Source organism: Xenopus laevis, chromosome 1L (genome assembly GCF_017654675.1).
Source record: "Xenopus laevis strain J_2021 chromosome 1L, Xenopus_laevis_v10.1, whole genome shotgun sequence".
Lineage (NCBI taxonomy): Eukaryota > Metazoa > Chordata > Amphibia > Anura > Pipidae > Xenopus > Xenopus laevis.
This window is the reverse complement of record NC_054371.1, coordinates 229,001,085-229,022,314: the sequence shown is the minus strand read 5'-3', so window position 1 is coordinate 229,022,314 and position 21,230 is coordinate 229,001,085. Positions and strand designations below refer to the sequence as shown.

Below are 21,230 nucleotides of genomic sequence, written 5' to 3'. Positions count from 1 at the left end.
TTCTGCACTGAACAGTCAGAAAAAGAAATAAAGTTTCTAACTTAATTGGCTTTTGGCAGAGAGCCCAGAACAGCCACAGTAGCAGATAAGATACTTTTGTAACGATTTCGAGATAAGCAAATAAGTAATTGTAACAATATAAGATAACAGGTCGCTTGGGAGAAGTCAGACTCACAGCTTAAAGGGCAATTCACCTTCATGAGCAAAACTGTAATAACTGAAAAAAACACAGAAATATGTTCAAACCTTCATAACCTGCCAAATTGTGTAAAATGAACCTGGTAATTGGGGGTGTGGTCACAAAAAAGGGCGTGGTCACAGTACAGTGCAGCAACTTTTTTGTCCCTGTTTTTATTTGCAGAATGTTGGGAGATATAATTAGGCACATTAGGGTCAGGGATCTGCTGGAAATGTCGCTGCGTTATTAGTACAGACGTTGGGTCGGTCGGTGATTGGGCCCCGATCTGTTTCCTGGGTCACTGACCCTCCTCCTACTTTGTGGAGCCCGGGGCGGGATCTCAGGCTTCAGGAGAAATTGCAGCTGTTTCTCATCGATTCATTATATTTCTCCTTTATCCTCCGTGAGATCTGCCGCCGCCCCGGGACTCTCCTTCTGATCTGCTGCGACAGCCGCGCCCACTTCCTTCATCGCTTTAGGTTTGTGTCTAAAATGCGACTTTATCTGTCTAATCTGTGTGGGACCCACCGACTCACTCCCTGCGACTGCGACAAGACTGGGGGCGACTGCTTGGGGGAGGGAGGGAGGGGTCTGTGAAAGGGGGTCGGAGAGACGGACCGTAAAACATCTGAGAGAGTTTGTTGTTTGTTGGGGGGACGGTGCTAATTAATAGTGGGGAGTCTACTGGTTACAGACAAAAGCTTCCATTTAATTATGGGGGACAGAGAGGCTGATATATAATTATGGGGGGACAGAGAGGCTGATATATAATTATGGGGGGGCAGAGAGGCTGATATATAATTATGGGGGGGACAGAGGCTGATATATAATTATGGGGGGGACAGAGAGGCTGATATATAATTATGGGGGGACAAGAGAGGCTGATATATAATTATGGGGGGGACAGAGAGGCTGATATATAATTATGGGGGGGACAGAGAGGCTGATATATAATTATGGGGGGGACAGAGGCTGATATATAATTATGGGGGGACAGAGGCTGATATATAATTATGGGGGGGACAGAGGCTGATATATAATTATGGGGGGGACAGAGGCTGATATATAATTATGGGGGGACAGAGGCTGATATATAATTATGGGTGACAGAGGCTGATATATAATGGGGGACAAGAGAGGCTGATATATAATATGGGGGGGACAAGAGAGGCTGATATATAATTATGGGGGGACAAGAGAGGCTGATATATAATTATGGGGGGGCAGAGAGGCTGATATATAATTATGGGGGGTCAGAGAGGCTGATATATAATTATGGGGGGGGACAAGAGAGGCTGATATATAATTATGGGGGGGGACAAGAGAGGCTGATATATAATTATGGGGGTACTGTGGGGAGAGAGGCAGAAATATCATTGGGGTTTCAGGAGTTAGAGAAAAAAGGATATTATCTGTATTATCCTCTATATTATTATCTATATTATTCTTTATATTCTCTATATTATTCTCTATATTATTGGAGGTTCCTACTGGGAGTGCGGCTGCTAAGTCTGCTGAGAGCCCCACTGGGACATGGGGGAGATTTATTGTCGTTTCCTATAGGGTCTCCAGCAGTGAGTCGGGTGGGATCCCCTGTTTGGGGGGGGGGCTTATTTATTGAATTTATTGGTCAAAACTGAACAAACTGCCCAAGCAAATCTTATCACATATTGTTATAAATAAGTGTGGGTACAGCAGCCCCTGTCAGTCCTGTACTCGCCCCTTTACATTATACAGTCTGATCTGCTTGTCCTGTGACCTTGTGTAACTGACCCAATGCTGCTCAACTGATCCCCTTATATAAAATACGTTGTCTCTGTAGTTTCTCTGTCAAATCTTTTTTTTTCCTTAAACCCCCCCACCCCCCAGCTCTATAGGCTCCCCCCTCCCTAATTCTTCACATATGGGTCTATAATTACCCACAGCCCAAGGCTGATCATTCTCAGGAACTGGATTTGCTACAGCGACCCCACCCATTCCTTAGAATCCTGCCCTGGTGCTTTTATACTCCCCGTTACCTGCTCTGCCCCCCACTTCTTCTCTTACTGTCTGGTGCAGCTCGTCTTCTCCTGGTGACTCCTTATATGTGAGTGTTACCCCAATGTTTCTATATATCTGTAGATATCTGTCTGTTGGGGGGGGGGGATTTGGGGTGAGTGCTTATTTGTGCCCTGGGTACCCATGGAACTATAGCAGGGTGACACCCCAATGTTTCTATATATCTGTAACCTTGTTATGAGCTAAGGGGGCCCAGTCTGAAGGTCAGTTAGGGGGAGATTTGGGGTGAGTGCTTATGTGTACCCTGGGTACCCCTGGAACTATAGCAGGGTGACACCCCAATGTTTCTATATATCTGTAACCTTGTTATGAGCTAAGGGGGCCCAGTCTGAAGGCCAGTTAGGGGGAGATTTGGGGTGAGTCCTTATTTGTGCCCTGGGTACCCCTGGAACTATAGCAGGGTAACTGTTACCTCAATGTTTCTATATATCTGTAACCTTGTTATGAGCTAAGGGGGCCCAGTCTGAAGGTCAGTTAGGGGGAGATTTGGGGTGAGTGCTTATTTGTACCCTGGGTACCCCTGGAACTATAGCAGGGTGACTGTCACCCCAATGTTTCTATATATCTGTAACCTTGTTATAAGGTAAGGGGGCCCAGTCTGAAGGTCAGTTAGGTGGAGATTTGGGGTGAGTGTTTATTTGTACCCTAGGTACCCCTGGAACTATAGCAGGGTGACTGTTACCCCAATGTTTCTATATATCTGTAACCTTGTTATGAGCTAAGGGGGCCCAGTCTGAAGGCCAGTTAGGGGGAGATTTGGGGTGAGTCCTTATTTGTGCCCTGGGTACCCCTGGAACTATAGCAGGGTAACTGTTACCTCAATGTTTCTATATATCTGTAACCTTGTTATGAGCTAAGGGGGCCCAGTCTGAAGGTCAGTTAGGGGGAGATTTGGGGTGAGTGATTATTTGTACCTTGGGTACCCCTGGAACTATAGCAGGGTGACACCCCAATGTTTCTATAAATCTGTAACCTTGTTATGAGCTAAGGGGGCCCAGTCTGAAGGTCAGTTAGGGGGAGATTTGGGGTGAGTGCTTATTTGTGCCCTGGGTACCCCTGGAACTATAGCAGGGTGACACCCCAATGTTTCTATATATCTGTAACCTTGTTATGAGCTAAGGGGGCCCAGTCTGAAGGTCAGTTAGGGGGAGATTTGGGGTGAGTGCTTATTTGTGCCCTGGGTACCCCTGGAACTATAGCAGGGTGACACCCCAATGTTTCTATATATCTGTAACCTTGTTATGAGCTAAGGGGGCCCAGATTTTGCCCAGTTGGAGGGCTAATTATGTTGGAGGGTGAGGCTCATATAGTTGGACAGTGTAAGAGCCGGGGGGGTATTTATTGTACAAGAGTAAAACAGATGTTTCGGCCCAAGGGGCAAATAAAGCAGTTGTTGTGCAGTGACTTTATAGGGGGACTGACAGTTGCAGAGGCTCATATGAGATGGGGGGGAGGGTATCATTACGAGGAAGATTAATGGATTTGGGGTGTAGATTTCAGTGCTGGGGGAGGATATAACAGTATAAAGGGCACAGACTATGGGTAAGAAGCAGGTGCAGGGGGGTCTATGGGGAATGATGATGATGATGATGATGTACAAATATTTCTCAAAGGGAAAGTTGTCCCACAGAATAGGATCCCAAGTATAAATAGTTAATAAATCACAGTAATATGATCTAGGCGTGACCTGCCTTATGTTCTCTGCTATTAAAGGGCAACTGTGCCTGTATTCTCTAGTGGAAGAGGCTGAAGTATATTTATGCTCTGTTTGCGCATTACATTATTGCTCATTTAGCTTTTCCCACATTGCGTTGTGTTTCGCCTCCCGTAGCCCCTCTGTTGTGTTATAATCCCTTTAATAAACCCATGGAGTTGAGGGTGCGGTTTCACAGCGCGGGTGACATGGGGTGCTGGGAGTTATAGTGGATACTGGATGTGAGGGCAGGTCTGTACAACCAGATACAATGTCCAGATAGAATTGGGGGACAGTTTCAATTTAACAAATCCCAAAGTTTTCTGTTTGTTTAATTTAAATCTCCCCTTTAAGGTAATTGAGACAACATGGATTCCTGCTGCGGCCTCATCATCAGCTGCTCCCGAGTCCCCGGTATGAGAATTTTCTGTTTAATCTTTCCTCCTGCTGTTAAAAGGGAAGGTTCACCTTTAAGTTAAAGGGATACTGTCATGGAAAAAAAAACATTTTTCAAAATGAATCGGTTAATAGTGCTGCTCCAGCAGAATTCTGCACTGAAATCCATTTCTCAAAAGAGCAAACAGATTTTTTTTATATTCAATTTTGAAATCTGACATGGGGCTAGACATATTGTCAATTTCCCAGCTGTCCCAAGTCCTGTGACTTGTGCTCTGATAAACTTCAATCACTCTTTACTGCTGTACTGCAAGTTGGAGTGATATCACCCCCTCCCTTTCCCCCCCCAGCAGCCAAACAAAAGAACAATGGGAAGGTAACCAGATAGCAGCTCCCTAACACAAGATAACAGCTGCCTGGTAGATCTAAGAACAACACTCAATAGTAAAATCCAGGTCCCACTGAGACACATTCAGTTACATTGAGAAGGAAAAACAGCAGCCTGCCAGAAAGCATTTCTCTCCTAAAGTGCAGGCACAAGTCACATGACTTGGGGCAGCTGGGAAATTGACAATATGTCTAGCCCCATGTCAGATTTCAAAATTGAATATAAAAAAATCAGTTTGCTCTTTTGAGAAATGGATTTCAGTGCAGAATTCTGCTGGAGTAGCACTATTAACTGATGTGTTTTGAAAAAAACATGTTTTCCGATGACAGGATCCCTTTAACTTTTAGTATGTTATAGAATGACCAATTCTAAGCAATTTTCAAATGGTCTTCATTTATTTATTTATTTATTTATTTTTATTCTGACTCTTTCCAGCTTTCAAATGAGGGTCACTGATCTCCATCTAAAAAACAAATGTTCTGTAAGGCTACAAATGTATTGTTATTGCTACTTTTTATTCCTCATCTTTCTATTCAGGTCTCTCCTATTCATATTCCAGTCTCTTATTCAAATCAATGCATGGTTGTTAGGGGAATTTGGACCCTAGCAACCAGAAATCGCAAACGGGAGAGCTGCTGAATAAAAAGCTAAATAACTCAAAAACCACAAATAATAAAAAATGAAAACCAATTGCAAATTGTCTCAGAATATCCCTCTCTACATCATACTAACAGTTAATTAAAGGTGAACAAACCATTTAATCACCTTTCCAGAGAGAAACTGTTCTGTGCAGAGGATGCTGGGTAATGTAGTTAATCTATTTAATTTAAAGGTGTTAATTAAAAAAAAAAAATTAAATAAAAAAAAAAAAGAATAATTAAAAAGATGTTTAGAATTGGCCATTCTATAATGTATAATTCTACAATAGTCACACCCAGTGTCTTAAAGAAACAGCTCAGATCAGTTCATCCAAAATATCCATTTGGAGAACCTAAGTGGGTAAATGAGACGGAACTACCTGTAGTACTTACCTGCATACTATCCCTGCCTACCTGCTCCACTTCCTGGTTCTGAGCCAATCTCGACTCTTCTGTAAGCGGTGGGACTAATAAGCCTTTCATACAGGTGTTACTGCTTTAACCATCTAAATGCCAGGGACTCTCTGATCAATACCACTAATGTTTATGTGTTTATGTGGGGTGCAGACGGGGCATTGTGAGATGAGGGACCTTATTGTGTTGTTGCTGCCCCAGTGCCTCTCCGTGGGATTTCGGTGGAGGTGCAGGTGAAAGGCTTCGTGGCTGATGTATGTGCCACACTCAAGTACAAGAACACAGAGGAGAAGCCCATAGAAGCCGTCTTTGTCTTCCCTCTGGATCAGGACTCTGCCGTCTACAGCTTTGAGGCCACTGTGGAAGGGAAGAAGATAGTGGCTGATATCCAGGAGAGGCAGCAGGTAAGTGCCAGAAATCATTAGGAAAGAGTAAGAGACGCACCAGCACCTAATATATTAACCCCTAACCATTTATTTGTATATTTCACGTATGCCAGTCTTTCCTCCCCACCAATGAATCACTCATTCTCCCTCTCTTGATAGGGAATCCTATAGCCTGACTGCCCTTACAGTAAAGAACCCCTTCCTATGCTGATGGTGAAATCTCCTTTCCTCCTGCCCCATTAACGCATATATATATACACACTCACACTCACACACACTCACACAGACACTCCATCTAAGACACACAAGGAGAACAGTTTGTAATTCTGAATCTCCATGTGATCTTGTCTCAGGCCAACAAAACCTATGATGAGGCCATTAGCCAAGGCCAAGAAGCTTTTCTGCTGCAGGAGGACGAGAGCTCCGGGGACATCTTCAGCTGCAGTGTGGGGAACCTTCCCCCTGGTCAGGAGGCCGAGGTGAAACTGAGCTTTGTGCGGGAGCTGCCAGTGGAGTCTGATGGTGCAGTGAGATTTGTGCTTCCAACTGTTCTGAACCCCAGATACACCCCTAAAGGTAATAAAGGGGTCCCCGAGCAAGGAGGAATCAAGAGGTGGGAAGTGAATGTGTCCTGTATTCCAGTTATTTAACTGGAATAATTACACGTTACAGTATGTGCCATCATTTTATGGGATCTCTGTGTACAGACTATGAGCAAACTTAGGGACTGTTCCTGCTGAATTGTGCTTCGTACAGGGAATACCTATGCTGCCATAGTTTTATGGGATCTCTCTGTACAGACTATGAGCAAACTTAGGGGACTGTTCCTGCTGAATTGTGCTTAGTACAGGGAATACCTATGCTGCCATAGTTTTATGGGATCTCTCTGTACAGACTATGAGCAAACTTAGGGACTGTTCCTGCTGAATTGTGCTTAGTACAGGGAATACCTATGCTGCTATAGTTTTATGGGATCTCTCTGTACAGACTATGAGCAAAGTTAGGGGACAGTTCCGGCTGAATTGTGCTTAGTACAGGGAATACCTATACTGCCATAGTTTTATGGGATCTCTCTGTACAGACTATGAGCAAACTTAGGGGACTGTTCCTGCTGAATTGTGCTTAGTACAGGGAATACCTATGCTGCCATAGTTTTATGGGATCTCTCTGTACAGACAATGAGCAAACTTAGGGACTGTTCCTGCTGAATTGTGCTTAGTACAGGGGAATACCTATGCTGCCATAGTTTTATGGGATCTCTCTGTACAGACTATGAGCAAACTTAGGGGCTGTTTCTGCTGAATTGTGCTTAGTACAGAGGAATACCTATGCTGCCATAGTTTTATGGGATCTCTCTGTACAGACTATGAGCAAACTTAGGGACTGTTCCTGCTGAATTGTGCTTAGTACAGAGGAATACCTATGCTGCCATAGATTTATGGGATCTCTTTGTACAGACTATGAGCAAACTTAGGGGCTGTTCCTGCTGAATTGCTGGTATTTCTGTGTATGAGCTGTTAATCTTACAGTATAATAAAGCCACTGTTGCCTGTGTCCCCCGGGGGAGGGGCTTATTAAAGGGGATGTTCACCTTCCTAACACTTTTTTTCAGATCCCCAGAAATAGACTTTTTTTCAATTTTTGTTTTTTTTACTGTGTTTCTAAAATCTAGTTTAAAGTTGATTGTTGGTATCACTGGTGAGTCTGGCAGCTCATTAATTCAGGTGCAGATTCTGAACTGTTACAATTTTACAACATTTAGTTGATCCATTTCTCAGCAGCATCTCTAGAGTATTAATAACTAGTGTATCAAGTCTAACAGCTGCCTGTAATGGAACTCTGCTCAGCAGGGACAAAGATAAGAAATGTATCCACTAAATGTATCAATTTAGAACAGTTTACAGGGTCGGCGACCCCACTTCCCAGAGCTGCTTTAGAAAGTGAAAAATTACACTTTACACTTCAATATTAGAAAACTGGTGACACATAGAAATAGAAAGTAATTGGGGGGGGGGGAAGTAGTTATTTCTGGTGATCTGTCTGAAAATAACTAGTTGTTTGAAGGTGAACAACCCCTTTAAACTTTAATTCTTCAATCCCTAGAACACGAGGAGAGCGTAACTACAACTGTCCCACGGTTACCCGCTGATAAGATCCCATACAGCCTTGATCTCACCGCTCACTTCCAGTCCGTCTATGGAATCTCCAAGATTGAGTCGAACTGTGAGCTCAGCCCCATCCAATACACTGACGGGGACAAACTGTCAGCCAAGGTGAGCCGGCCACTAATTGGCCTCTAGACTTGTCACATGGTCTGAGAGCTGGAATCCTATAGGCTGAGTAGTCTTACCATAAGGTTATTGTACACCAGAATATTCCAAATTAGAAATTTTTGTTTTCTGCAGAGCCATTGCTGATTGGTCCTTCAGTATTAACCCTTCTCTTTACCCTTTACTGACCCCTTTACTCTCCCTGTACCCCCAGGTGTCCCTGGCACAAGGGCACAAGTTTGATCGAGACGTCGAGCTGTTGGCCTATTACCTGCAAGCGAACACGCCTAGCGCCATGGTGGAGGCGGGGCTTCCTAATGCTGCGGAAGGTAATGTTCAATGAATGTGCCCTGGGCTGGAAAATGCACACGTTTAACCAGAGCTCACTGGGCGGAACACACAATGCACCCGGGTTTTGGTCTCAGACCCTGGGTCCATAGTTCAGTGACCTACACAGTGATCTCTGTTTTAACATAACGTTGTACCATCAACTCCTTGGTCAAACTGCCAGATAACAATGGAGCCTTTAGGCAAGACTGAAACTGCAACGAGAGCTGCTAAACCCTTCCTTGAAGATAAAGTAGAGATTCGTGACCAAATCCTGAGCTTGGTGTGTGGCACCTTTGTCCTTCCTAGGTTCTATCATGGCTGATCCAGTGGTGATGCTGAACTTCTACCCCAACTTTCCCGAGACAAAGGAGAAGTCAAACTTCGGGGAGTTTATTTTCCTGATGGACAGGTCTGGGAGTATGACCGAACAGATGACTAATGAGCAGAACGCTCCACGCCGGATCGACAGCGCCAAGGTCTGTAAAACTCTAGACTTTATGCCTTGAATTTAGAGTTTGAGATGAAAGGGGGTCTAAACCCCAAACAAATGGTTTCTGAGAGGTATGCGGTTTTACACTGCTAATATCTGTTATAATATGAACAGTTAATAATATAAGGCTTAGGACTCAAACACTCACTGAAAGTTAGTGACCCTTGTGTTAAGTGAATATACAGTCATAAGAGACTATGAAAAGCCTGGTAGTGGCAGTGTAAAACTGCTAATGTCTCGCTAACCACTAGATCTAAGGTGCATTTGATCTGATCCAATAAGACAGAGTTGAACAGTCTGTGGCCTTAAAGCGATACAGACTCATTTCCTGATTGTAACAGGTGAGTAATGCTTGAGAAACCCAGTGCCAATATCTCCTATAAAGAACCATGGCCTCCCCACTGTTTGCCCCATAATTTATCCTGAACATGACTGAGTGGTAGTTTTATCTGAGGAAGGACGTACAACTGAAACTCTAATGCACCGTCCCAGTATCACTCCTGAAACAGAGCTACGTGTAACCCTTCTGTATCCAGTGGTGGTAACTAAAGAAAGAGCCTGGGAGTTTTATAGTATATGATTGTTGCTGGGAGTTTTTCCTCTCATTACTGACATCTACACAAACCTTTCAGTGACCCCAACAGCCAATGGGGTGCAGGGAGTTGTAGTTTAGGGCTGAAGGCTCCCTTCTCTGTTTCTGGGAACTATCTGTTCTGACACATGAAGGTTGTTCCTGCTGATTTCTTACACAGGAGACCCTGATCCTTCTGCTCAAGAGCCTCCCCCTCGGCTGTTACTTCAATATCTTCAGCTTCGGCTCAGACTTCACTTCCATCTTCTCGTGAGTATTAATTCTTTGTGTAACTGGGACAACTAACTATCCAGCATAGGTATTCCCCTGTACTAAGCAAAGTCACTCATTCCCTTTCTTGGTAGGGAATCCCATAACCTGACTGCCCCTACAGTAAAGAACCCCTTCCTATACTGATGGTGAGATCTCCTTTCCTCCCCACCAATGAATCACTCATTCCTCTCTCTTGGTAGGGAATCCCATAACCTGACTGCCCTTACAGTAAAGAACCCCTTCGTATGCTGATGGTGAGATCTCCTTTCCTCCCCACCAATGAATCACTCATTCTCCCTCTCTTGGTAGGTAATCCCATAACCTGACTGCCCTTACAGTAAAGAACCCCTTCCTATGCTGATGGTGAGATCTCCGTTCCTCCCCACCAATGAGTCACTCATTCCCCCTCTCTTGGTAGGGAATCCCATAACCTGACTGCCCTTACAGTAAAGAACCCCTTCCTATGCTGATGGTGAGATCTCCTTTCCTCCTCACCAATGAGTCACTCATTCCCTCTCTCTTGGTAGGGAATCCCATAACCTGACTGCCCTTACAGTAAAGAACCCCTTCCTATGCTGATGGTTGTTGCCCCTTACAGGGAGAGTATGGCCTACACTCAGCAGTCGATGGAAGAAGCTGTGAAGCTGGTGAATCAGATGGACGCTGATATGGGTGGAACTGAAATCCTAGAACCATTAAAAAAGATCTACAAAACAGCCGGGAGACCCAGTCACCCCAGACAGGTAAAACTCTATAGTGTCCCTTTCCCTCTCTTTCCCTCTCTTCAGTCCTTGCTGCTTCTTCTGGGAGTGAGTTCCCTGTAGCCACTACTCTTTCAGTAAAGCAGCACTTCCTGAGTGTCCCAACATGAGCACAACTTCCTGTTGTATTTCTGTGTCACATGAAATATTGTTCCTAATGTTACAAGGCTTGAACCTCTTGTTGTCGTATTAAAGGGGATATAAACCCCAAACATCTACTGTTTGTTCTTTCCTTCCAGCTCTTTGTATTCACCGACGGAGAAGTTGGAAACACAAATTTTGTTATAGATGAAGTGAGAAGGAACGCTCATAATCACCGGTACGTGGGAGGGCTGCTTGTCTTCTGTCCATGCGGATCTCCTCTCTCGACTGGACTGTCCAACCCATTCACTCCTGGAACAAATCTGCCCCTTAAGATCCTTCTTATTAGTTGCCCCACGTGTCTGTAATATTCTCTTCCCTGTCATCCCCAACCCTAAGCACTGGTTACCCAGCATGCATCACTCCTGTTCCTGATTCTCATTGGTTATCTCTCTCTCTGCAGGTGTTTTACATTTGGGATCGGGGAAGGGGCCTCGACTGCCCTCATTAAGGGTTTGGCCAGAGCAGCCAGTGGCACCTTTGAGTTTATCACTGGGAAGGAGCGGATGCAGCCCAAGGTAAGGGGTCGTGTTATACACAGGTTGCGCACTAGAGGGCGCCATTCTAATAACCAGGGCTTGAGAATGAATTTTCCCCCTGTTTTAATTAAAGAACCTGGAAACTGAAAGCCCTTTCATTTTACACTGGATTCCTACTTCCTGGTTCTTAAGAGCAATTGTGGGAGGAGTTAATCCACTATTTTATCAACCTTTATTCTAATAAGGATAATAATGATTTGTTCTTTTTAATATAGAAATGTATATATTTTTTTTTCTATACAATCCCTGAACTTGATTAAAAGCGTTTCTCCTTTTATATCTGTGCCCCTGTCTGTTGCCTCATAGGTTCTTCAGACCCTGAAATGCTCCCTGCAGCCCACAGTGAAGGACATCGCTCTGACATGGACTCTCCCTCCTGGGGTGGAGGCCGTGCTGCTGTCTGGGACCCCCACTGCCATATTCCAAGGCCAGAGGTCCATTGTATATGCCCAGTTAAAGGGGAAGGTGAGCTGATTTCCAGAGACTGGGCACTTTTTTTTATTTATTTTTTTTTTAAAAGGCAAATCACAGGTGGCGTTACTCCTTGGGGTCTTTCTCCTTCCAGGTGGAGCAGGGGGCAGAAGGGCAAGTCAGCCTGGCGTACAATTTTAAGGATGAAATCTTCAACAACGTTCTGCGTTTCACCTTTAACCTTGCAGAATCGGAGAGGTAGGTTCTGCTGCCTGGCCCCCTGGTTATTGGGTTTTCAAAGTGGGTGATCGGTCAGTGGATTTAGAGGCTCCATCATCAACCTGCATCTCCCTGCACAAACTCAGCATTTTGAGTTGATTAATTTGCAATTGGTTTTCATTTTTTATTATTTGCAGTTTTATTCAGTAGCTTTCCAATCTCATCAGTTTCATCAATCTGGTTGCTAGGGGTCCAACTTACTCTAGCAACCGTGCGCTGATTGGCATAAGAGTGGAATATGAATAGGATAGGGCCTGAGTAATCAAAAGTAGCAATAAATGTGTAACTTGAAAAAGCATTTGTTTTTAAGATCGGGTCAGTGACCCCTCCCCATTTGAAAGTTGGAAAGAGTCAGAAGAAGAAGGCAAATAATTAAAAATTTCTGTTAAAAGAACAAATAATAAAGCCCATATGAAAAGTTGCTTAGAATTGGCCATTGTATAACATACTTAAAGGTGAACTACCCCTTTAAGAAAATGCGGCAGTAATGGCAGAAAGTGCTACTGAAAGCGTAGTGGGTGCAATGAACTCCCCATAGAAGTAGTTAAAGCTTAAGGAAGGAAGAGGTAATGTTGGGAAGTTTTAATGAATTGATAAGTTGAAGGGTGCAGGGAGTCCTCTTCAAACTGCACCAGTAGGGGCTAAAGGATGGGAGGAGGTAGGAAGGAGTAACAGCAGTAACATTACTGAAAAGGTAGTGGGTGCAGAAAACATACTCCCAGCAGATGCAGTAAGAATTGAAAACTTCAAAAAAACCTCCAGGAACTTAAAATATGTGGTGATTGTGCAGATAAAGGGCTTTATGTTATGGAGATCCCATACATTCACACACCCAGCTACTTTGTATAATCAGGAATGCAAAAAGCATTAGTTTCTGGGCTGCTCTCTTTCCCATGGGTCAAGCTGGAGGTGGAGCATGGGTTTGACTCAAAGGGCTGATTTGAGTTTCTGGACTAAGCCCCGCCCCCCACCTGACCAGGGGAAAGAGAACAGGCCAGGAAGAGGAAGCAACGAGTGAATCGTAATGGAGCCAATGTAACTTCCTGTTCCTTCCCAAGACCCACCATGCACAGGCTTGCGGCCAAGGTCGTCATCTCTAATCTGATTGGAGGGGAAAACCCAGAGGAGAAATCGGAAGAAGTGAAGAAACAGATTGTGGAGACCAGTATCCAGTCGGGGGTCATCTCCTCTCTCACAGCCTACGTAGCCGTCAATAAGGAAACCAAGAACCCAGTGAAAGGCCCTCCTGTCCAGAGAAACGTCCCCCTCTTTGGTGAGTCCCTTTCATTTGCAGCAGGAGGCTGGAAAGTGACATTTTATCATGGGCACAAATATTGTGTCTCCTGATTTTGTATATCATGCCAGGCTCTTGTATTATATTCTCCTAGCTAAATCAAACCAAGGCTGCAACAGGCAGCAATGAACAATTTATGTCAGATAAAGTGTACGACTCCTGCCATAAAGCAAGACTGGACTGCTGTGTATCAGAGAGGAGACAGAATTAGCACACCCAGCACTGCATCCAGCACAACACTCACAACTCACATCAAATGACATTCTTGTGCCATTCTTGTATCCCATTAAATTGGTTTTGTTGCCTTTCTGTTTTACCATAGGTGCGCCAATTGCACTCAGATGTAGCATGCCCATGCCCATGCCCATGCCAAGAATGATGTCTGGTGAGTTACATTCGTTACCCACAAGCACTCTGCTTTTAAACAGCAACTTCTCATATCCTTATTCACAGTATTATTTATAAACATGATTGATACTCCGAGTTCCCTGTATAACTCAGCCTGCAGCCTTGTGCCTTTATATGGTCACAGAACAACCCCTCAGTGACTTCTAATATCCTTATCATTTACAGTAGGGGGTACATTATCCCTTATAATACATGATTGATACTCCGAGTTCCCTGTATAACTCAGCCTGCAGCCTTGTGCCTTTATATGGTCACAGAACAACCCCTCAGTGACTTCTAATATCCTTATCATTTACAGCAGGGGGTACATTATCCCTTATAATACATGAGTGATACTCGGAGTTCCCTGTATAACTCAGCCTGCAGCCTTGTGCCAATGGGATTCTTCAGAACTTCTCTGTTATCTACTGTGTATCCTGTGCTTGAATGGCTGCCCCCATGGCTACACAGCAACTTGTTTATATAAACTATAGTAGTACTTATCTGTTATCTACTGTGTATCCTGTGCTTGAATGGCTGCCCCCATGGCTACACAGCAACTTGTTTATATAAACTATAGTAGTACTTATCTGCTATCTACTGTGTATCCTGTACTCGAATGGCTGCCCCCATGGCTACACAGCAGCTTGTTTATATAAACTATAGTAGTACTTTTCTGTTATCTGTGTATCCTGTGCTTGAATGGCTGCCCCCATGGCTACACAGCAGCTTGTTTATATAAATTACAGTAGAGTTTCTGAAGCAAGCACAACAGAACATTATATTTTAATTACTTTAAAAACATTTTTTGGTGTTACTGTTCCTTTAAACTGTGCATTAGAAGGAAATCGCTGAATGGCTTTGCTGTAAAGCGGGTGAAACCAGAAAGTATTGGTGTGTGAGGGTTAATATAAATGGGTGTGGCTTATGGTTGTGGGAGGGGCTTGTTTAGCACACTGCACTCGCCACACAGAGAATCCCTCCACTTCATTCAGTGCTGCTGGTGTCACTAATCCCGGTTTTGTCTCCTTTGTGTTTTCCCACAGGTCAGCCAATGGCTATGGCTTGTTATATGGCCACTGAAGGTGAGCTGCTTCTCTGCACTTGTGAACTCCGACCTCATTACCCACAAACACTATCCCTTGTAACAGTGTGGGGTAAAGTCTAGGGATGGGACAATTTGACACGTTCGTTTCGCCAAAAATTCGCCGACGACGAAATGTCAGTGACGCTCATTAAAAAGTCTATGGGTGTCAAAAGAATTTTGTTGCGCGGCAATTTTTTTTTTTTTTGACGCGAGACGCCATGCAAGTCTATGGGCGTCATTTCCACGGCGAAACAAAGCAAAAAAAATTCACCCAATTCTATGACATAACTTGTGCAGATTCTCCCCATACAAACTAAACAATCGGATATCTGCTTTTAAACAGCAGCTGAATAAACAATACTTACTGGTTAGTGTGGGCTGCGAGTCCTAAGTGACTTCTAATATCCTTATCACTTACAGTAGGGGGTACATTATCCCTTATAATACATGAGTGATACTCAGAGTTCCCTGTATAACTCAGCCTGCAGCCTTGTGCCTTTATATGGTCACACAACAACCCCTCAGTGACTTCTAATATCCTTATCATTTACAGTAGGGGGTACATATCCCTTATAATACATGATACTCAGAGTTCCCTGTATAACTCAGCCTGCAGCCTTGTGCCTTTATATGGTCACAGAACAACCCCTCAGTGACTTCTAATATCCTTATCATTTACAGTAGGGGGTACATTATCCCTTATAATACATGAGTGATACTCAGAGTTCCCTGTATAACTCAGCCTGCAGCCTTGTGCCTTTATATGGTCACAGAACAACCCCTCAGTGACTTCTAATATCCTTATCATTTACAGTAGGGGGTACATTATCCCTTATAATACATGAGTGATACTCAGAGTTCGCTGTATAACTCAGCCTGCAGCCTTGTGCCTTTATATGGTCACAGAACAACCCCTCAGTGACTTCTAATATCCTTATCATTTACAGTAGGGGGTACATTATCCCTTATAATACATGAGTGATACTCAGAGTTCGCTGTATAACTCAGCCTGCAGCCTTGTGCCTTTATATGGTCACAGAACAACCCCTCAGTGACTTCTAATATCCTTATCATTTACAGTAGGGGGTACATTATCCCTAATGCAGTAGGAAAATGCATCATAAGTGAATTAAGATCTTATTTTCACTTGTGTTACAAGTATGTAATATTGTATTTTGTGTTACAGATGTGTGTTATGACTCTCCACAGATATTGGCACCTGAGATTGCACCAGCAGAGGGTACGGCAGCCATATTTTTTATAATTTACACACTTTTATAATTGACAGATTTAATTTGTTTCCCCTGTACCTCCTCTGTGCGCAGCTCTTTCATTGCCTTTCCTGTTCTAGTTGTACGTTGCAGCAGCTGTTAAGACTTTTCTTACTGTTTGCAGGTTTAGTACATACAGTAATATAATATGATTGTGCCGGGTACAGGTACTGATGCAGGAGGAGTCTCCTGACTCTTCTCTGCTCTGTAAATGTGACGGGCGATAGAACTGAGCTGACAACTGTCCGAAGACGCTTGAGTCACTTGAATCTCTGGTGTTCTGGTTGCAGGGAGGAGCTCTGGTAACTAATTTGTAATAACTGCAGTGTAAAACTGCTAATATTTTACAAACGTAAGGAAATGAAGATGACCAAAACGAGTGATCAGAGCCTGCAAATGCATCTTTGTTGAGTGTTCCAGTGACTATTCGGTGAATGAAACTATTTTCTCTATGGGCACAAATTCTGAAATTCCGGGTGAAGTTGATCCTGCTGAATGGGGAGCTGGAGCTTGTGCAGCTTTGGGTGACAGTTGCTCTTCTCGTTGTGCTGAGTAACCCGGGATAACAAGGAACTGTTGCCACCAATATTCCAGATAAGGTTTTCCTTTAAAGGGGGGTTCACCTTTTAATAGGAATAGAATGCCCAATTCTTAGCAACTTTCATTATTTATTTTCTACTATTTTTTTTTTTTTAATTAGCCTTCTGACGCTACAAATGTATTGTTATTGCTACTTATTATTACTCATCGTTCCTATTCATAGGAAAACCAATTACAAATTGTCTCAGAATATCCCTCTCTACGTCATACCGAGTTATTTTCAAGGTGAACTACCCCTTTAAGTCATATGTAGACCAATGAGAATCCACCTGCAGATATAAAAGAGCCAATAGAAGGCAGTATTTACAAGCAGGAGGGCAGTTAAAGGGCAAGTTAACCTTGAAATTCCCCTTTAACTGTGATGTGGTGACAGTTGCATTTGCCGGCCATCGTTATTCTTCATGGAATTCTCTTCTGCTCTGCGACCTTCCATATTGGCATTAAACCCATTATCTTGTCCCTCTGCGCTGGTGTCTCTCTGGTTCCGAGGACTTTTGGGCACAAATCAGACTGCTTCTCCTTTTTGCAAGTTGCACTTTTTTTTTTGCACTCATTTTTGTTAATTTCCAGAGGAGTATAACCCACAGATTATTTGTCACTTCCCTGCACCCACTCCTGTACCAGCCATGCCACCCTTGCCCACTCCTGAGCTCGCTGACCCTACATCTGGTCCAGTAGAGGGTAGGTTTGGATCCTGTATGCCCTGAGCGAATGGTGTTGGGAGTATTCAGATAATACTCACTGGGTCTGTTAATTCATGTGCTGTTCTCTTCCAGGGGAGGCTCAGCCAGAAGTTGCTGTTTGTTATTGGCCTGGCCCCTCTGCTGGTAGGTTTGGTTCTGATAATAATTAGAGGAATGGTGTTGGGATTCATGGTACTGGAATAGTAGCCATATAATATTGGATCTGTTAATTGTCATTCATGTGCTGTTCTCTTCCAGAGGAGTCTAAGCCAGAAATTGCTGTTTGTTATTGGCCTGAACCCACTGAGGTCACTGATGCTACATCCGGTCCAGTAGAGGGTAAGTTTATCTCATGTCATGTGATTGAGCCCTGACAAGAGGGACTGGATTTAATCCCATATAAATGAATAGAGGTCAGCTTTATCAGTAGTTTTAGACTGCTAATATCAGGATTTCAGCTCTGCAGCTTCCTTTGAAGATCAGGGTGTCGGTGACCCTATCTGTGTATCTTCTGTATTCTGTTCACCCTACTGTTGCAAAAGACTGGGCAGTAGCAGTATAAAAATGCAAATATCTCAGAAAGGGGTTTTAGATCCCCTGAGTCAGTAACACTTTTATAAATGTATCCAAAGGGAAAGCCTTGGTTGCACCCATGCCTTCCTAACTGACCACTGCCCAATCACATTTCATTCTCATCTGGCCCAGTTTATAATTCTCCACTTTTTTTGACTCTCCATTAGAATTAAGCCCAACAGCCAAAGCAGAAAGAGGATTCTTCAAGCTCATCTCCCTGCAGAACGCAGACGGCTCCTGGAACCTCGACGCGGAATTCGCTTCCGCCTTTGATATGTCTGAAGAGGGACTGAAAGAAAAGATCCCGGATCCGGTATAAATTCCTCACAACTGCCGCAGTTACAATGTAGATTACACTAAATGTCGCTTCAGCAAGATGACAGCTGGTTTCTGCTGTATTGTTTCAGGAGTCACAACCTGTGGCACAGAAATCTTGTTGTTATAATTATCGGTAGGTTCCTTGAGCAAGGAAGATGCAAAATGTTTATTTTTTCTCCATGTTCTTAGAACATTGACTCTTCCTTGTGGGCGACGGTTGTGGCGGTGTTGTGGCTGCATGCCTCCCGGCCCGAGCAGAGAGATGAGTGGGAGTTGCTGGAGGACAAAGCTCTGGATTGGATTAAGGCAAAAGCAGGTAAAGAGCAGGTTCTGGATGAAGGTACATAGGCAGTTATATACTCACTGAGCCTTTATTGGTAAGTCCGTTTGGTCCCCACATATGAAAACATTGGTGTATCCACCATAGTTACTGGAATATTTAGGATATCCATGGTCTTCTTCCCAATTCATGCTCTAACTGACCTCCAAGCTGGTCTTCCAGAAGAGCAAAAAGGCTCACCCCAAATCTCGCCCCTGGGGTGCGACAACCCTCTTTCAACATCTCTTCTTCTTTCTGGTGGTGCCATTGAAGGCCAGCAAATGCCCAGCTTCTGTTCTCCATTCAGTTTGAGGAGCACTTTTGGTGGTTGAGGTTATAGTAGGTTGATGGGAGGTCCTTGCCCGATAGGTCCCATGCGTGTGCAGAATGATAAAAACTCATTGGCCATAAAGGAGAATTTAACCCTTAAAATGAATGTGGCTAAAAACTATTTTATATAGTGAACTTATTGCATGAGGCTAAAGTTTGAGCTTGTCAATAGCAGCAATGATCCAGGACTTCAAACTTGTCACAGGGGGTCACCATCTTGGAAAGTGTCTGTGACACTCACATGCTCAGTGGGCTCTGATTGGCTGTTGAGAAGCTAAGCTTAGGGCTCGTCACTAATTATCCAGCAGAAAATGAGCTTCCCTGGCTGTAATATAAGCTGATGCTACAGGTTTGCTGATTATTCAATTCTGATGCTAATTGCACTGGTTTCTGTGCTGCCATGTAGTAATTATCTGTATTAATGACTAATTAGCCTTATATTGTGACATTTCTATTCTATGTGTACTGTATATTGTGAGTGGCTCCCTAAGCTCAGTAAGTGACAGCAGCACAGAGCATGTGAATCAGTGAATCAGCAGAAAAGAAGATGGGGAGCTACTGGGGCATATTTGGAGACACAGATCTTTACTGCTAAAGGGCTGTGGTTGCCTTGGGCTGGTACAGAAGCACAAAACATCATGTACAACATTTCTACCTACTTCTTTATTTAGGCTTTAGTTCTCCTTTTTTAATATCATTTCATTATTTTTCTCAGCATCTTCCTTGAGCGAGTGCGTCCGGGCCGGAAACCTACTGCTGAACTCCTCCGTGGACATCAAAGTGTTTGGCCTGTGAGAGGAACCCACCACGGGAACCCTGTACCTGAAAGGGGAATTAGACCTTACGTCTTGGAGTTGTTACAATTAAAGGGGATGTTTACCTAAATATGTTAAGAAACTGTAGGCGTAGCAGGTTACAAAAGGTTTATCTACTCTGTACTAGTACTACTACTGTGTAACAAGGTGATTGTGAGCTTTAAAGTGGTTTGTTAAAATGCTGCACTTTTAGGGGAGAGGAACTGGAGCCGATTCAGTTGGGAGACATTAGTAATTGTTACTACTGGTTTCTGCGAGGGGGTTTCTGATACAACGACTGAACTATTCTCACACTGCCTCTTATTTCACAACTCAGACTGACTTGTTCCTAAACAGCTGCACCAAAGATTTCTCATTTTTCTCTGAAATAAAAGACAAAAAGAAGCCGTGACTTGTTTTCATTGAGAGAATCTGCAGCAGCAGCGGGTTGAGTACATATGTACGTGCCTGACGTATGAGGAAAGATCAGATCACGGTGGGGGGGAGCAGGTTGTTTGGCATGACCCAGTAATTCAGATCTCTCCATTTCTCCAGTGTCTGGGGGGGGACAGGGACCATGGGTAAAGCTGATGCCATTAGGAGGGGGACACAACAAGAAAGGAAAACTAGCTCCTCCTCCTCTGCTTGCTATTCCCCTCCCCCAGTCAGTTTTTTTTTTTTTTTGTGTCCTCAGTAGGTTAGGACAGATTTATTTTCCTCCGATTGCACGACAAAATTTTGCGTCCGGAGACCGCAGACGCTCATCTCTCACTCCCCTTTCTAACATTGTGAGCTTCATGGTGTACTGTCAACTGGAACTGCACTTCTGAAACGCGCTCAACACCGACGCACAACCAACTCTCCACACAGGATCGGTGACCACACATTACTGTAGCAGACTCCTCAGAACCCACACTACTCTGTTGGGCACAAAGGAGGGGATAATAACTAGCCCCCCGCAGTTAACCCTCCCAGCACCGCTCAAAGGAGCATTTTTATTACTTACCATCCTCAACTAATCACATCATGTCTGAGGGGAAACAGTGAGGGCCTCTTTACGAGAGGGACACCAGTCACCTCTGTCGAATTCTTGGTATTTACCAAGTGCAAAGAGCCATTATGCTATAGAAGCAAGCCAGCTGAGACAATGCTGAAACCCCAGGTCCGGCTCCTATCCCCACAAACCAGGCCTCCCATGGGGCAAGCGGCAGCCTCACAAGGAGACCCAGCAGCGACAAGTTCAGCCGCTCCAGACTGGGCAACCCAATGGGCCGCATGCTTGCCCAAACTAGCTTTTTCCCTAGATAAGCTGCTTTTTCCCCCTGGACAACCCAACAGCAAGGGGGTCAAAGCGCAGG

At 44.1% G+C, this 21,230-nt stretch overlaps 1 protein-coding gene across 4 annotated transcripts; it reads left to right on the top strand.

The window, feature by feature from the left end:
- Positions 1-490: 490 nt before the first annotated feature.
- vwa5a.2.L (von Willebrand factor A domain containing 5A, gene 2 L homeolog) lies at positions 491-20,277 on the top strand. 4 transcript variants are annotated; one of them, XM_018244940.2, is made up of 23 exons: positions 491-657; positions 4,284-4,343; positions 5,967-6,169; positions 6,505-6,727; positions 8,255-8,424; positions 8,636-8,750; positions 9,058-9,227; positions 9,994-10,082; positions 10,684-10,828; positions 11,086-11,165; positions 11,391-11,505; positions 11,833-11,991; positions 12,092-12,195; positions 13,275-13,489; positions 13,833-13,895; positions 14,944-14,982; positions 16,171-16,224; positions 17,426-17,536; positions 17,632-17,682; positions 17,797-17,877; positions 18,279-18,424; positions 18,619-18,745; positions 19,794-20,277. In XM_018244940.2, the coding sequence occupies exons 2-23, from the start codon at positions 4,298-4,300 to the stop codon at positions 19,871-19,873; spliced, it is 2,586 nt and encodes an 861-aa protein (XP_018100429.1). In that variant the 5' UTR covers positions 491-657; positions 4,284-4,297; the 3' UTR covers positions 19,874-20,277.
- The last annotated feature ends 953 nt before the right edge of the window (positions 20,278-21,230 follow it).